At 41.9% G+C, this 17583-nt stretch overlaps 1 protein-coding gene across 1 annotated transcript in view; it reads left to right on the top strand.

The window, feature by feature from the left end:
• Positions 1-606: 606 nt before the first annotated feature.
• MBTPS1 (membrane bound transcription factor peptidase, site 1) overlaps positions 607-17583 on the top strand; it is a 62655-nt gene continuing 45678 nt past the window's right edge. Inside the window, exons 1-3 of the mRNA XM_079800353.1 lie at positions 607-826; positions 14240-14724; positions 15699-15956. Coding sequence (XP_079656479.1) covers positions 14556-14724; positions 15699-15956 — 427 coding nt within the window. The 5' untranslated portion in view covers positions 607-826; positions 14240-14555. The remainder of the gene's footprint in view (positions 827-14239; positions 14725-15698; positions 15957-17583) is intronic.

Genomic DNA, 17583 nt, shown 5'->3' with positions numbered 1-17583 from the left:
TTGTGCCCAAGCCAAGTGTGGGCCACTTCAGCATTTCTACAGAAAACAGCCTGTGATCCCTAGTATTGAAGTCACCCACGCATTTTGGGAGAGGCAAACTTTTGATACTTGTTTCTTTGAAGGGGGGAACACTAGGTATTGTTGGTCCAGGCAAGGCGGAGAGGAGACCGGAGTGGTGCAGACAAGATTGGGGGCAGGGGGTTCGCCTGTCAGGGTGGGAGTGAGACAGGTAACTGACTGACTCACAGGTGACTGCTCTCAGCTGCCTTGTCGGTGAACAGGTAGGGGTTTGCAGAGTTGGTGCCGCCCGGGCCTGGGCTCTGGATCCGGACACCTATAGGCCCCAGGAGGAGAGCGCTGGATACCGTTTCAGGCGTTTATAGCAAATGCTGGCCACGGGGGCCGTTCCGTCAGGTTTGTTGTCCGCAGGACATGGGCCAGCGTGGCTGCTTTCGTGCCTGTGCCTGTTCTCTTAAGATCCTGGCCCCAAAGCCCAGCACATCCCACGGCAGGTACTGCTACTAGGGCAGAGCAAGACAAACGGCCTACAGCCCCGCCCCTTCCCCAGGGCCGCAAACGTCGCGAGACTGTCGTTCGTCTTCCGGCCCAGACCCAGCGGCCCTCCGCGTTCTGAGTGCGCACGCAGGCCTCACGCAGGGTACGCACAGCCGGCGGGGCTGGTGTTCTCAGCCGTGGGTCTCCCCGTCCCATGGCGCCTTCTCGCGAGAGTTGGGAGTAAACAGCCCCGAATGGAGACTCGAGGTGTGTTCGCCGCGGAGAAGCCGTTATCCTGGGCCCCCCGGACCCGAGTGTGAGGCAGCAGCAGGTACGTCAGGAGGCCCGCTCTCTGAGTCACCGCATCTCCCGATCTGCGCGGCTGTCCGCGCGTTCTGAGGTGCTCCTTGCGCCCGAGGCCCCGAGGATGGGGGTCTGCGCTGGCGGTGTGGCGGTGGCTGGGGCCTCCCTGCGACCCTGGACCGGCAGGGAGCGGACCCGGGTTGTGGGGCGCAGGCCTGGGGCGTGCGGTAAAGCTAGGCATTTAGACACACCGGCTACACAGCGTGCTTGGCGGTAGAAAATGAACAGTCCCCTCCGCTCGCCAGACCCCGCCTGGACTTACACGGCTGTTCTCCCTGCCCGGCCTCTTCTGCGTGTTTCCACGGTGTGGTAGCTGGCTCAATTTCATTTTCTTTATGTGGAATAAGCTTTAACGGAGTGAAACTGTGCCGGGCTCTGGCTCTGACCCTCAGCCTCCGAACATACCCGAGTGCTAGGTATACTCCTGAAGGGTTCTGGTATCAGATTTTCAGTGACCTCAGTTCTTTGCCCTAGCTGAGTCTGTGCACACTGCTCCACTGATTTTCAAAAAATGCAGTGTAAGAAGCTCGTCGGCAAGGGGGCCCCTGAGGTTCTTTGGTTTACTCAGAACCAGAATGCCTTTCAGACCTGTCGGATCTTCAGGTCTTGCCATGCCCTGTCATGATGTGCTTCCTATGACTGTTACAGATCAACATCATTTTTATTAAGGTGTTTACCCCTTGTTTTTGTTAGAGCCACTGAGAATCTTGGCCTATTTGTGTATGCAAATTAAGTTCAATATTTACATTTACCTTAAGGAACTTCCAAGAGATAGAGTGACATAAGATCTTAGTTGAACTCTGGAGAATTTAGTTTCCTATGGTCCTTTAGTCTTAACTGTGCTAGTAAGTAGCTCTCTGACTTCAAGGTCTGATTTTGTATATGTATAAAAACGGGGGGGGGGGGGGGCTGGAGAACAGTGATTCTTCCAAACTTTTTTTTTATCTTTTAATGTAAGAGCTTTGTTAAGGTAAAATTTACATCCCGCAAAATTCACCTGTTTTAAGGTACTGATTCATCGATTTTTTTAAAAAAATCAAATTTTAAGTTGTGTAATCATAACCACAATCCATTTTTAGGACATTTCTATCACCCCAAAAAGATCCCTGGTGCCCGTTTGTAGTCACTACTCATTTATAACGAGCCCCAGATCCACCACTAATCTTTCTGTTTCTCTAGATTTTTCTTTTCCAAATATTTAATTGATTCAGGTGGAATCATACATGGCCCTTGTGTCTGGCTTCTTTAATTTAGCATAATGTTTTCAAGGTTCATCCATGTTGTAGCTTGTGTCACCATTCCTTTTTATGGCACAGTAATAATCTTTTTTTTATGGATACAAAACATTTTGTTTATTCATTCATGCAGAACACCTTTTGCAAATAAAATTTTATTTCATGTTCTCGTGTATGATGCACATGGCCAGAGGCCTTCATTGGAAGGGGTGTGTGTGGGGGGCGTGACTCTTGCCAACTAGTTGTCTCCATTGCATTCCCCAAGCAACTGTTATCAAATCTATGAGAAAAAAAAAAAAAGAAATTCTAATTAAGTGCTTGAAGAGCTTTGAAGCACCCAGGGGTTCTCTTCTAGTCTAGAGGTTTTTATCATTCCCTTCAAATTCACATTTTTAAAAAAATTCCGTTTTCTATCATTCTGGTTGTAGGTAGTTCTTGCCTGCTACCTCTTTATTTTTGTGGCATAAATAATTAAAGTAACAAGAACTAGGAGGGCTGAAGACTTAGGTGAACTGCGCAAGACTCCCATTAGTGCTTTAAGCAGGGTTTGGGGGCGGGGGGATTTGCAACTACCTCTTTGCACTAGGAGAGAGTTGAGACATTGGTTATATTTTATTGGAAAGGCTTGACAACTCCAACTCTTGGTGACTTGAAATATTAAGAATGTGAAGCTAGACCTTTATTTGGTGTTTGGGTAGGGGACCTTGGTCTCTTACAGTGTTTTGCCTGAGGAGGTGGTTAAGAGACACTTAAGTTGATTTTTCCTTCTCTGTTTTCCTCATCAGTTTTGATGTGCTGCAGAAATCTGTTAACTAGATTTATTAATCTTGACAATGTCTTTTTGCTTAAGAAATGAGTTTAAAGTAAAATGAGAAAAGTACTGAGTTTGGGGGTGCCTCATATGTGGCTAGCCAGTACTAGAGGAATGAGGATAAAGAGAATAAATAGTACACGGGAGCAACATGTGTGAAAGAATAGGCAATAAAGACGGTGTAGACCAGATTTTTTTAACTTGGGCACTATTGACTCTGGGCTGAATTATATGTGTTCTTCCCCCCTCCACCCTTTACTAGTGGACAGAATGTGCTAGGTCCTAGCAGCTAGGAGGAACCAGTTCTATCAGGCATAAGAACACACCTTTTTAAAGACAGTATGGTCTGGCATCACTTAAATGCTAGCCTATTAAACAATGCTAATACAGCCAACTATGCAATTAGTTACAAAAGTGGTATTTTTACAGATAAATTTTAATTTAACTGAATGGTACCCTTTCAATGGCCTAATCATAATTCCGTTTTCTCTGGAGTTTATTCAGTAAAGATTTATTAAAAGCAAGGTATATCTACATACTTAGATGACTATTGGGTGATACAAGTAATTTCCTCTAATCTGAATTGTGTTTTTTAATTATTTGTAAACAAATAATTTCAGATGTACTTTAGCTATACCCAGAATTATAATCTTAGCTATATTCTTTTGTAATGCAGAGTAGAAGAATCTCAGAGTTTCATGGAATGTTAGCTGTCAGCAAGATCAATTGCTTGTCCAAGTAATGCATTTCCTCTACTTTGTCTCCCTTTAAAAATATATCATTAAGTCTAATTCTTGGCATGTATTATTTGAACTGTTTTGTTTGCATTCAGTATTTGATGTCCAATATATTTTGATTATACCTGTATTAGAGGCATAATTATACTTAATTATGGAAACCCATTATTATGTAAATACCATCTTTTAGAGTTTACCTTTGTATGGAAAGGTAACCAGATCTTCTATATATAGAACTGATAGATATTAAATCCAATAAACATTTAGTGGATCCAGTAACAGCCCTAATTAATTAGGCCCTAGGAGTAAGTGATACTACAGATGGTAAGCCGGTTCAGAATGAACTAGCTAAAAGCTTAGCCTTACTTTAGGAAGGAGACACAGATTTTAGTAAACAATTCATAGGAAATAGATCCCTTTTAAGCTTTACTCTATTACATGTAAAATTAAAATTTAAATGTTTTAAATCTTTGTGCCACTGTCTTTACCAGAAAATATTTTTCTAGATAATATTTACCTTATAAACCTCTATCTTATGAGGTTTATAAGGTATTTAAGTAATATATTTTATCTAATTATAAATGTGTAACATACACTTTTTGTAAAAATATGAATGAATAGAATTTAAGAAGAAAATAACTACCTGTATCATATCATTGAAATGTAGAACCTGTGTTACCACTTTGGTAGACCTCTTTTCATGTTCTTTTTTCCTGTGCACATAGATACATATATAAAAATCAAAGTGTGGATCACATTGTACATTAACAGTTTTATTTAATGAGTATTTTCCTATATTCTTTGGAAAATATATTAGTTTCCTTTTGCTGCTATAACAGATTTCTACCGACTTAGTGTCTTAAAACAACTCAAACTTAATATCTTACAGTTCTGGAGGTTAGTAGTTCGAAGTCAGTCTCACTGGGCTAACTTCAAGATGTCAGCAGGGCTTCATTCCTTTTTCAGTTTCTGTAGGCACCTGCATTCCTTGGCTCTAGCCTCTGGAAGCACTTGCATTCCTTGGCTCCTAACCTCTTCCTCTGATTACTTCAGCCTCATTCATCATCACATCTACTGCCAGCTCAGAGCTCCTGCCTCCCTCTTACGAAGACTCTTGTAATTACATGGACCCACCTGGATAATCCAGATTCATCTCCCCATCTCAAGATCCTTTGTTTCATTATACCAGCAAACTCCCTTTGGTCATATAAAGTAACATTTACAGGTCCTGGGGATTAAGATATGGACATCTTTGGGGGATCATTATTCAGCTTTCCCAAGGAATATAATTAAGGAACATAATTGGAAATTGCTGCATAACATCCTATATAATAAAACCCTAATATGCAAACTGACCAAATGGCAGAATGACTGGTCGCTATGATGCACACTGAACACCAGTAGCTGCCCCTTGGTGGTCAGTGCGCACCCACAGGGGGAGCGCCGCTCAGCCAGAAGCCGGGCTCATGGCTGGCCAGCGCAGCTGTGGTAGCGAGAGCCTCTCCGGCCTCTGCTGCAGGCAGGCGATAAGGAACGAGGGGAGAGCCCCGGACTGCAAAAGGGATGTCTGACTGCCGACTTCGGCCTGATGCCCAGGGAGTTGGCAGGCAGACATCCCCCGAGGGGTCCCTGACTGCGAGAGGGTGCAGGCCGGGCTGAGGGGACCCCTCCCCCTCAGTGCATGATTTTCATGCACTGGCCCTCTAGTTCTATCATATGGATGAACCATAATTATTTAGCTAGTCCCCTATTATACTTTTAAGTGGTCTCTAATTTCCCCCAGTTATAATCCTTGGACATAAATCATTGTATGCTTTCAGATTCACACATATATGGAATGAATTTCTAAAGGAGATTTTAGAAAAGCACTGTAGCCTACCTCTTAAGAGTGTGGCCTCTGAAGCCAGATTTCCCCAGTTCCTAGCCCTGCTTTCCCATTCACTGGCCATGTGACTCCAGGCAAGGTTTTGAGCTACCTTGGGCCTCAGTTTTCTCATCTGAGAATGAGGGTAGTAACAGGCTGTTGTGAGAATTAAATGAGTTAATACATGCAAATTACTTAGAAAAGCTCAGTAAGTATTCCTTTTTATTATTACTGGATTTATTAGACCAACATTTTTTACATTCGTCTTTAAGACTTTTAAATACACACTGGCAAAATATCATTCTAAAAGGTAGTAAGAACTTTTTTACATTCACTAGCAACATATGAGAGTACACATTTTATTGGGTTGAGTTCTTCAACATGATTATATTTTATACTGATTGTCTCAATTTATGTCTGTTAAAATGTTATTAGAGTTTTATAAAGGAAACTCGAGGCCCGGTGCACGAAATTCTTGCACAGGGGTGGGGGAGGGGGGGCGTCCCTCAGCCCGGCCTGCACCCTCTCCAATTCAGGGCCCCTTGGGGGATGTCTGCACCCTCTCACAATCCGGGACCGCTGGCTCCTAACCACTCGCCTGCCTGCCTGCCTGATCACCCCTAACCCCTCTGCCTGCCTGCCTGCCTGATCTCCCCTACCCACCTCTGCCTGCCTGATCGCCCCTAACTGCTCCCCTACCGGCCTGATCATTTCTAACTGCTCCCCTGCTGGCCTGATCGCCCTTAACTGCCTCTGCCTTGCCCTGCACCCGGGACCCAGAATTCTCTCCTCCAGCTGATCGCAGGCACCCGGGACCCGGGCTTCCCTCCCTCTGGCTGGCCACAGGCACCCAGGACCCAGGCCAGCTTTGCCTAGGCCAGCCGCAGCCGCAGGGGACCTTGGGTGGGTGGGTGGCTTCATCCAGGCCACAGGCACTGGCACCTGGGACCACGGGGCAGGTGGCTTGTCCCTCTCCTGGGCTGCAGCCACTGGCGCTGGCGCCCAGGATCACGGGGTGGGCGGCTTGTTCCTCTCCTGGGCCGCAGGTGCTGGCACCCAGGACCACAGGGCGGGCGGCTTGTTCCTCTCCCGGGCCACAGGTGCAGGCTCTGGCACCCGGGACTGCAGGGCAGGTGGCTTGTTCCTCTCCCGAGCCGCAGCCTGGCTGGTCCCCATTCCTCTCTTGCGAGCTCATTTGTGCCTGGCTGGTCCCCATTCCTCTCTCCCCAGTGTTGAGTGTCTGAGCCGTTACGGTGTGAGAGCATGATGACCATTTGCATATTAGCTCTTTACTATATAGGACTAGAGGCCCGGTGCACGGATTTGTGCACTGGTGGGGTCCCTTGGCCTGGCCTGTGAGCTCTCACAATCCGGGACCCCTCGGGATGTCGGAGAGCCAGTTTCAGCCCAATCCTCCTCAGGCCAGGCTGAGGGACCCCACCAGTGCACCATCGGGGCAGGGGAGGGACCACGGAAGGGCTTCAGGGCCCCTCTTGCCCAGTCCTGATCTGCCAGACCCCAGCAGCAAGCTAACCTACCAGTCGGAGCATCTGCCTCCTGGTGGTCAGTGCGTGTCATAGTGACTGGTTGAATGGTCAAACGAACAGTTGGATACTTAGCATATTAGGCTTTTATTATATAGGATTATAGAAACATTGAGGTTCACTTTAACAGAAATTTACTTTATGATGGATCTTTTCAGGAGTTCTCTCAATTCCTTAGATTGAGAAATACTTTTAATTTCACTTTGATTAGCTCAATCCCATCTGTTAGATATCATTCTGTGTAACGGTTGATGTGTGTGTTAATCTCTTTAACATGGTATATGGTCTGGTCTAATATAAGAAGCTTGTAAGTGCACTCCCCACATTTTAAAATTTGGTACTCCCACCCTTCTCAGTGCATTTCTAGCACCTGAGACTAAATATAGAACTTATTTGCATATTTTGGAAACAATGTAAAGTTTCCAAGAACAGTATAAAACCTTTCCTCTTTGAACCATTTGAAAGTAAGTTGCAGGCCTGGTGCCCATTATCCCCACATACTTTAGTGGGCATTTCCTGCGATTGCTTGGACCTTATTACATAATCATAGCACAGCCTTCAAAATCAGGAAATTAGTCTTTTTAAAATGTTTTTATTGATTTAAGAGAGAGGGAAAGAGAGATAGAAACATCAATGATAAGAGACAATCATCCATCTACTGCCTCCTGCACACCCCCTACTGGGGATCGAGTCCACAACCCAGTATGTGCCCTGACCTGGTTCATGGGTTGACACTCAACAACTGAGCCACGCCTACAGGGCAGGAAATTAGTCTTGATTCAGCACTGCTATCTAATCATAGGCAGGCCCCATTCAGGTTTTGCTATTTGTTCCAATAATGTCCATACAGCAAAGAGGCCCATTTCTGAATCTTTAAGTTGTAGTTAGGGGTCATGTTTCTTGACTTTCCTTCAATCTGGAGCCATATCTAAGCCATTCCTTGGCTTTCATTACCTTGGTACTTAGGAATATTCTAGGCCAGTTATTTTGAAGACTGTCCCTTGGTGTGGGTTCTGATACTTCCTCATGATCCGATTGAGGTTGTGCATATTTGGCCACAGGGCTCTTGAGCGCATCTGCTCAGTGGCCCCTGTTCCTTGTGTCCCATTGCTGGTTAACTTGATGAAGTTTCTCCACATAAACTTACCCTTTTTCCCTTTGTAAATGAGAATTTTGTTGGGAGGCATTCTGAGTTTATGTGAATATCTCATCATTTAAATTTTCAATTTATTTTATTAATATATGTCATTGTGGACTCATGTTTTCCTGTTTTACTCAGTGGTTAGGATCTGTTACATTCATTATTTATTTTGATGCTCAGATTATCCCAAGCTGGCTTCTGTATCCCATTGACACATCCCCATAATTCTTTGAGCACTTTCTTCCTTTCTGCAAGAATAAGATGTTCCAGACTCATCTGTTCTTAACCTGCCTAGTCTGGTACTAGCTCCTCCTCCAGAGAGCCTGGTTTCTTTTAGTGAGAATGGTGTTTAGAAGACCAGTGCTGGGCACTAGGTGGGCTCCCTCCTATTGGGATGTCACTGCTCCAGTGTCCTTTCAGGAGACAAAGCTAGGGAATGTATGTGTGTGTACACATGCAAACACACATTTGCATATGTTTGCTTCTACATCTGTCTATATATTGAAAACCTTTTGAGTTCATACCAGTACTTCCAGTTTTAGTCTGATCCTGCGTGGTTCATTCAAGTTTCACTCCTTTTCATATTTGTGACTTTATTCTTTGACTGAGAAAGCTGCCTCCCACTACCTGTAAATTATTTATTTGATCAAATCAATTTCCTTTTGTTGTTGCCATCACCCCATTCAGGCTCTGACAACCCTTACCAGGTGCCTCTCCCCCACACGCACCTTTCTGATCCTCTTAGACTCCATTTTCCCACACTGGCCACTGTTGCACTTCTACCAGTGCCAACCTTCTTGTCCTCAGCTGAATTATTCAGAAAGGGAAGAAAAGGAAAAGTTAGAAGTCTTTTTTAAAGAGTGTTTCCCCCCCATATTGAATGTGTCTCTGTTTATATACTCTATGCTTACCTTATATATCAGGGGTCCTCAAACTATGGTCCGCGGGCCACATGCAGCCCACCGAGGACACTTATCCGGCCCGCTGGGTGTTTTTGCCACCGCTGCCTGTCCTGCTTAGCAGCGACTTAGCAGTATGCATAGGAATTTGCTCATTGTTGTTTTTTTTTTAAACTATAGTCCGGCCCTCCAATGGTCTGAGGGACAGTGAACTGGCCCCCTGTTTAAAAAGTTTGAGAACCCCTGCCTTATATGTACTTGTTGCTCCTTATTTGCTTGCCAGTAGATGGGGAGCCTGCCTTGGGGAGAGTGCTCACCGCGTTTGCATTATATATGAGAGCCAGGAAGGATCCATCATAGAAACATGTGAATAGGTGCTTTAGATATGGGAAAGTGCAGTCTGTGCCTTTAAAGGCCCAGTAGAGGAGTCATTAGAGACTGGCCATCTTTAAAACAAACAGGCCAAAGGCACAGATGTTGGTTGTAAGTGGCCTGTGTTGCAACCCTAGTGCCCATGCCTTTAGCTCCCTGGTGGTGTTTTTTGTTTTCCTCAAAGCAAATTTAAATTTTGAAGCCCTCTTATTCTGGGATTAGGAGACCATAGAAACCTTGGTATCTCTCATAACTTAAGATCTATAGCTCTTTGAAGAGAGTGTCTCCTTAAAACCCAGATTTTAGTTCACCTTTAACGTACATAAGCAGATCAGCTAGATAAAAAAAAAAAACCACACAGGTGTATCCTTGTCCCTGTCATTCCCAACCATATCATTTATCCCACAGGGTTTTTCTACTTGAGGCTATCTTCCTTCCAGCCCTGGTGGGTTTGAAGACTAGAGTAGGCTGGCTTTCACTAGTGTGGCCCTTTTTGACCACTCTTCATATAGAAAGTTTTTTTCACTGAATTTTTTTTTTTTTTTACCTCCCTGTTCCCTTCTGCCCTAAGCCATTAGAGCACAACTCTAATGCTCCTGAAATTTCATATGTTCAGAACTCACCTCCTACTAGTATTTCCCAAACCAGCTTTCCTGCAGCCTTCTCCATCTCAGGTTCAATTAGGGGCAAGAGGCCTTGGTCTTGCCCTTGGCTCCTTACTTGCACACCTGCCACATCTGGTTGTCAGCAGATTCTGTCAACTTTGCTGTCACATCTGTAATGTGACCACCTTCATCATCTTCATCACCTCTCCTGCCCCCCCGTGGCCCAAGCAACCATCTTTACAGGCATCTTCCATTTGTTTCCCTGCTCCTGCCTGTGTCACTTCCCTGCTCTGATCATGTGTTCTCTTCCCATTCGTGGTGAAAACTGAGGCCTTTCTCTGACCCACGAGGCCCTCCTTAGTCTGCCTTCCTGTCATCTCGTTTCATCTTCTGATTGCCCTTCCTTTATGCTGCTCCAACCACACTGGCCTCTTTGCCTTTCTTTACACAAGCTGGGCATGCTCCTTGCCCCATGGTTTTGCACTTGCTTTCCCGGTGCCTGCAGTTCTCTTTCTCCCGGGGCTTGATGAGCTTCCCGCTTCCATCAGAGGCTCAGAGGTTTCTGGAGCACTCTGTCTAAAAGTTCAGCCCCTCCTTTGACATGCCATAATGTCATATCCCCTTCTTTCTTTTTTTCTCCTTTAAAATATAGTACAGTATTTATTACTAGCTTATTACTGTATGTTTTAATTATCTTGTATATTGCCCGTTTCCCTTCAATGGAAGGTCAGCTCCATGAGGTCAGATGTTTTTGTTTATTGTGTTTGCTGCTCTATTCCTACCGTCTGGAACAGTGCCGGGCTCCTCAGAGTTGCTCAGTAAATGCGTTGGATGAGTGAACAAAATTGCTCAGCAGTCCCACCTGGCTCTGTTTTATCTCTGCTAGTTCACCCCCATTGGATGCAGAGGGACTATATTTCCAGTTGTTTGCTGGATGTTCTGGCTCGGACTTCATACCTGCTTGAGGTCCTTGCCCCTCATCTTTCAGCTTCTCCAGACTGGCATCTCATTGCCTCCCCCTCATGCAGATGACCTGTTGATTCTGTGCATGGCTTGTGTTTTCCTCTCCTGTGATGGAGCTCTGCTCAGGATGCCCCTTGCCCCTCCTTATTTCCCTACTTCCAGCCCTACCAGTTCAGATTCCATCAGAGCCAGCTGCCATCCTCTTCATCAACAGAAGCCTCCTGTACACGAGGAAGAACCTCAATCCAGTGTCCCTGGCACTCTCCGTGTGCTTCAACTTGGACACTTTACTTTCCTATGCCATGTTTAGCTGTTTGCAGTTATGGTTGGCCTATTTGGTGGGTCATGCCTGGAGGACTGTGTCCTTCACTTACTAACAATACTTGTTTATTCTGCAAGGCGGTGTCTTAAAACTGCTTAACACTCTATAAACTTGTATGATTGAATGAATAAATTAAGGTAGACTGCCTTATGCTATTACAATGTCCTGTTTTCCAAAAGCCTAAAAAGTTTTGTTTTCTATTTGGGGGAGAACTGATTACCTTAGACATTTTTTTTAAAGTCAGGCTCCTGCCTCAGTTGTAAGAGAACATCAGCCATCTCTTCTGCATAAGGCTGCATTGAATTTGGGGGGAACAGATTTAATTACAGTGGATCTGACACAGTTAGGTCTAAGACTTGCTTCTATTATCACTAATTAATACTTGTGTTATATATAGCCCAAATAGGTCATACATTCTTTAGCTTGAGGCAGAAGAGTTTTAATAGATTTGTTTATTTAAGTGAGAGACCCATTTAAATCTTTTAACTATAAGGTAATTTAATATGATATGAACACTCATCACCAGTGATTATTAGCTTCAGTTTCTTTGACCAGTAATACTATAATTAGGTGCAACATATGCTCAATGTAGTTATATTCTGTGATACTCCATCACTACAAATATCTATTCTATATATATAAAAGGCTAAGTCACCTATCATCTGTCCGACCAGCCAGCCAGTACATATGACACACACTGGCAATTTAAAAATAAAGGTTGACTCTTGCATGCACAATACATATAAAGCTCTTGCTGGCACCAATCGCACATGTGTATTTTGATTTGTCATTGTTGATTGTGAATTTGGTTGTTTTTGTTGACATTCTGAAGCTGAAAGAAAGCAGCGGCATGGACAGAATATGTCTGAAGAACAACTAGGCACAACGTACCTCTGAAGCCAAAAGAAGCCGGTGTCCCCGTCTGACACTGGCCTCCCATTTAAATTAATTCAAAGACAATTTCCCGTGATGCCAGCATTTGTGATGACTATTAATAAATCACAAGGACAAACTCTAGACAGAATAGGAATATTCCTACCTGAACCTGTTTTCGAACATGGTCAGTTATATGTTGCTTTCTCTTGAGTTCAAAGAGCATGTGATGTTAAAGTTGTAAGTACTTCATCACAAGGGAAATTAGTCAAGCGCTCTGAAAGTGTTTTTACTCTTAATGTGGTATACAGGGAGATATTAGAATAACTTTAATCAATTTATCAGTCTTTTTTTTACCAATGTTTTTATATCATGTTTTTGTTTTTATATCATGTCTTTGTTATATCATTTTGTTATTGTTTACTAATCAATTTATATATTATTTTCATACATTTTACTAATTTTCTTTCATCTCTGACACTTCCATTATAGAGAAAGGGTGAATAGCGATATTAAAATATTTCTTCTAATTAATTTCCTTTCAATGTGCACAAATCCGTGCACTGGGCCACTAGTCTAATACTAGTATAAACAAAAGCAGTTGGGGCTCACTCCCAAGCATATTACTATGAAACATGTTAGAGTGGCTTTTGGTGTCCCCTACTTCTTTTCTTTGGTCTTTTTATTCTTGTCTGTTTTTAATTTCTTTGTTCTTGTGGTTGGCATACTTGTTCTAACTGTTGATACGGAAATAACTTTTAAAGTTTCATTTCTATCTGATGAGCTCATTGTCACCAAGATTAGTCTTTAGTTTCAGAGATAGACCTTTTCAGGATCATTTGTTATTACAGCAGTGAAAATACTAATTATTGACCTTATCAAAATTCTTTAGACTCTTGCTCCTTGCTCAGTGTTTACCTGTTTATAGAAGCACATATGGATAGTCCCAGAAACTACAAACTCCTTGTTACTCAGTAGCACCAGTGTCTGATAGAAGATGGGTTTAATAGCTAGACGGACCTCTCTTGAAAGGGGGCTAACTCCTTGTCCTAAGTCTTCAAGTAACAACATAAGGCCTATCTTGTCTCATTCATTTGTCTTCCCCTTGCTGGGCTATTTATGTTTCTGGTGTGATCGATGCAACTGATTTTTCTGGGCATGCTACAGCCAGCATTGTTTTTTACTGCTGCTCTATTTTTATTGTGAAGAATGATCTTTTTTTAACCATTCAAATATTTTGAAAGGTATTTGTAATTTAACACTCACATAACATTTTCTTTGGCAACAGCTTACTTCACTAACTGTCCACTCATATTACTTCTAATGAAAAGATAATCTGGTTTTATAACATATTTAGCAGGTTAAATTTCTTTAAGTTGAGGTATTAAGTAAAATAAATTAAATGATAGTAAAAACCCTTCGATCCTCCTTTCATAGAATTAGCAGAAAATATTTCAAAATCTGAAGAAGTGTAACTTGAGTACTTTTAAAGCACAATGTCTCTTAAAAGTGTTAAGAATGAAAATTAGTTTGTTCTTAGGTATTAATTTTACACTAGAAAGTAAGGATACCAAGCTTTTGCCTGAAAAATTACTGAAATTCATGGCGAATTAAAGTGTTGATTAGGAAAATGCCTGTTGAAGAGTTGCAAATGATAGGAAAATACAGAATCTTAAAAAGAAGCAAAATAAAACATGATAAGCAAAGTATCATGATTCTACTTCTCTTTGGTTGCCAGGATGATCAGGGCCAATATGCTTAATATTCCTGTTGTTATTTCTTATCCTTAATTTTCTTCATTTTTCTCACTTATTTTATCCTTTCTTGTTTTGAAACTGAAAGAGATGAGAAGTAACTAAAAGTGAAGTAATGTGTTTTGTGGTTGTGTCATACATTTATCTTGCCTTATAACTGGGATATCTTTCTGACCCTCTTATCTAAATTGCACCTATAACTAAATCCTAACTAGTCTGTCAGTTTGCTACTAATGTCTCTGTGCTTGTTTTGTTTTGTAGATTGGCTCGCAGAGTGATTGCTCATCCCCTTGGACTTTGGTTCTGTGGTGCCAATGGAGTGTAGGACTCAGTTGTCTGGGCTAGAATGACAGAAGCCTAATGTCCAAGATGGAGAAGAAACGAAGAAAGAAATGAAAGCCTCTTTTCAGGCCAAATCACAAAAGGCCATGAAATTTAACTTTTATTTACATTGGACAAGACTGTAAAATGGCTGATCAGTAATGTTTCAGCTTTTAGCTGAAACAAAAATTAACTTATAATCAAGGAAGAAAAAAGTGTAATTTGAATTTATGCGATTTTATGACCATATTCACTTATGACCATGAAGCTTGTCAACATCTGGCTGCTTCTGCTAGTGGTTTTGCTTTGTGGGAAGAAACATCTGGGTGACAGACTGGAAAAGAGATCTTTTGAAAAGGCCCCGTGTCCTGGCTGTTCCCACCTGACATTGAAGGTGGAATTCTCTTCAACAGTTGTGGAATCTGGTAATGATATTCTTTTTAATATTTTTTATTGATTTCAGAGAGGAAAGGAGAGGGGGAGAGAGATAGAAACATCAATGATGAGAGAGAATCATTGATCAGCTGCCTCCTGCACACCCCACACTGGGCATTGAGCCCACAACCTGGGCATGTGCCCTGACCAGGAATCAAACCAGGAGCTCCTGGTTCATAGGTTGATACTGAACCACTGAGCCACGCCAGCCGGGCATGATATTCTTTTAAATGTTAGGGATTCCATCTATGCTATTTGTTTCAAACTTACTTTAAACATTAGCTTTTATGGCAAAACACACACAAAAAACATTAAAAAACACACATTTCTTTTCACAATAAAGGTCAGATAGGGTGAGTGCATAGCACTTGGATATTATATACACTCTCCTGAAGTTTCCTTCCGCAGTGTAGTTAGCTTATATGAAGCAAGAAAATGGATGTTCTGAATTCTTTTCCTAAACCTTGATTCCATGGAACAGGTGCCATTGTAACTGGTGAGGGTTGGGAGTTTGGAGGTGCCAAATGTTTAATGTACTGAAGTACAAGTGAGCAGATGTGATAACTAGCAAATAGTCTTGTATAATCTCCAAATTTTGTTATTGTTTTCAGTAAAATAAAATTGAACCTTCACTTCTCTGGGTTCCTTTTGCTTGTTTGGAAAAACTTACATGTATTTCTTTGCTGTATATTCAAACTTCTGTTAATATTTGCTTTTTAAAAAATAGCACAGGTATCTGATTTTGAGTAATGTAGTCTGTAATCAGGGGATTCATACAGATTATTTTAATATAAAGTTCTAGAAACTGCTGTCCAGAACATTTAAACCAGTCTTTTTGTTTACTGCTCTTTTTACTGTTGGTTTTAAAATATGTAAGTTTTCTTTTACCAGGGACATTTTAGATTAGATATAATCTTATATGTGTACATAAATTCTTATATTTATTTGTGGTCATTGATTTCAGAATATATTGTGGCTTTCAATGGATACTTTACAGCCAAAGCTAGAAATTCATTTATTTCAAGTGCCCTGAAGAGCAGTGAAATAAACAATTGGAGAATTATTCCTCGAAATAATCCATCCAGTGACTACCCTAGTGATTTTGAGGTGATTCAGATAAAAGAAAAACAGAGAGCGGGGCTGTTAACACTTGAAGATCATCCAAACATCAAACGGGTAACACCCCAACGGAAAGTCTTTCGTTCCCTCAAGTACACAGAGTGTGAGTACTGAGATCCAGGCTAATGTGTATTAATTTCTGTTTCACTTGGATTTAGAAAGAGAATGTACATATTCCCCCATGTTGTGCTCCACCTCCCCCACTCCCCAACCTCGAATTTATTTTGAAAACTCAACTGGTAGAATAGCTGAAAAATAGTATAGTGAACACCCATGTCATCTAATCTAGTTTCCTCAATTGTGAACATTTTCTTGGCAGGAATTTAAAAAACAAAAAAGAGACTTTCATGTTGTTCTGGTAGGAAAAGAAAAAAATCAAAGTTTACAGTAGAGGATGATAGTGATTTTTGTTTCTGTTGGGAGTAATTTTTCACCCAGGTTTGTCTCAGAGCCTTCAGACATTGAGGCCGCGATGTCCTTTCACACTCTGAAATGAAAGTTGGTGCCTTTATGAGTCTCCTCCTTGCTTGCATTTTGCTTCTGTCAGTATGTTTTCATTTCTTTCATGGCATCTCGCAAAATGTCTTTTCCTTGGGTTTCATTTGGTTTTCTCAGAGCCTCCTGACCATGCATGATCCTGCCTTAGCTGAGTTTATTTCAGTCCTAAGTTGTGCAGGTGTGAAGATGGAAGGAATTCAGTTATTTCCTTTTCAGTTCGAGGGCTTATTCTTTCCTACACCTTTACAACTTGGGCTTGTCAAGGTACAGTTTATCCTCAAAAATTAATTGCCTGTTTATTACATAATATTTTTCAAAGCATGTGTATTAGCAAAGAAAAGGTGTGTGTTTTTCCTGTTATAAACTGAAGTAACAAATGTCTAGTTCTATTAATATTTCTTTCATTGAGAGGAAAAATAAATGAAATTTTGCTTTTGTTCCTTTGCCATATAATGGGCCTGAGAGCCTCTGAGTTTTAAAAAAACACACAGGGGAGAGAAGGCTAACTAATTTGCATAGTCTGACCAGCCACATCCCAGTCTCAGGTGTCTGACTTCTTCAGAGCTCTTTCTATTAGTCCAGATGTTTTGTGGTGCTTTTTCTCTTTAAAAAGCAATAGCCTCAAAACAATCCAGGAAGATAAAAACAAATCAAACCTTGTACAATTAGCTAAATATTGTATGTTGTTTCTTTTTATTTTATCTTAAAAAGCTTCGGAATATTTTAGGAAACATGGGAATGCCCAATTTTAGCACAGTAATCATAGAATGTGATCGTTAGGCTTCTTTATAGCCTCTCCACCGTGGCTGTCTAATGCTGTGCTTAACTATCCTTGACTTAGGAGAAAACTTACTTCCCCATGGGCCCACTCTCTTAGTGCTATTCGTGACTTTGTGCAGTGACCAGTTTTTCTTTGTTTCAACTTTTCTTATCCTAAAAAAGGACATAATACTGTCTACCTCATAGGGTTCTTATGAAGCTGAAATGCAATAGTGGATGTGAACAGACCTCATCAGGTTTTAGGGTATTGTAAGTAGACATTAAATGTTAATTATTCATCTGGCTCTGTTGTTAGAAGGCTTTGCTTTATTTTAGGCTGACACCTGTCTTACTCTGGATCTCATCCCTGGCTCTATCCCATGAACCCTAAGACAGAGCTAATCTGTTTTCTACCAGATAGAACTTAAAGATGTATTTTGAAGATATTCATGCTATCTCCTCTTGAGAATTGC

The sequence above is a fragment of the Cnephaeus nilssonii genome, assembly GCF_951640355.1.
Source record: "Cnephaeus nilssonii genome assembly, chromosome: 20".
In the NCBI taxonomy this organism is placed as follows: Eukaryota; Metazoa; Chordata; class Mammalia; order Chiroptera; family Vespertilionidae; genus Cnephaeus; species Cnephaeus nilssonii.
The sequence above is the reverse complement of the archived record's forward strand: the minus strand, read 5'-3'. Positions and strand labels throughout refer to the sequence as shown.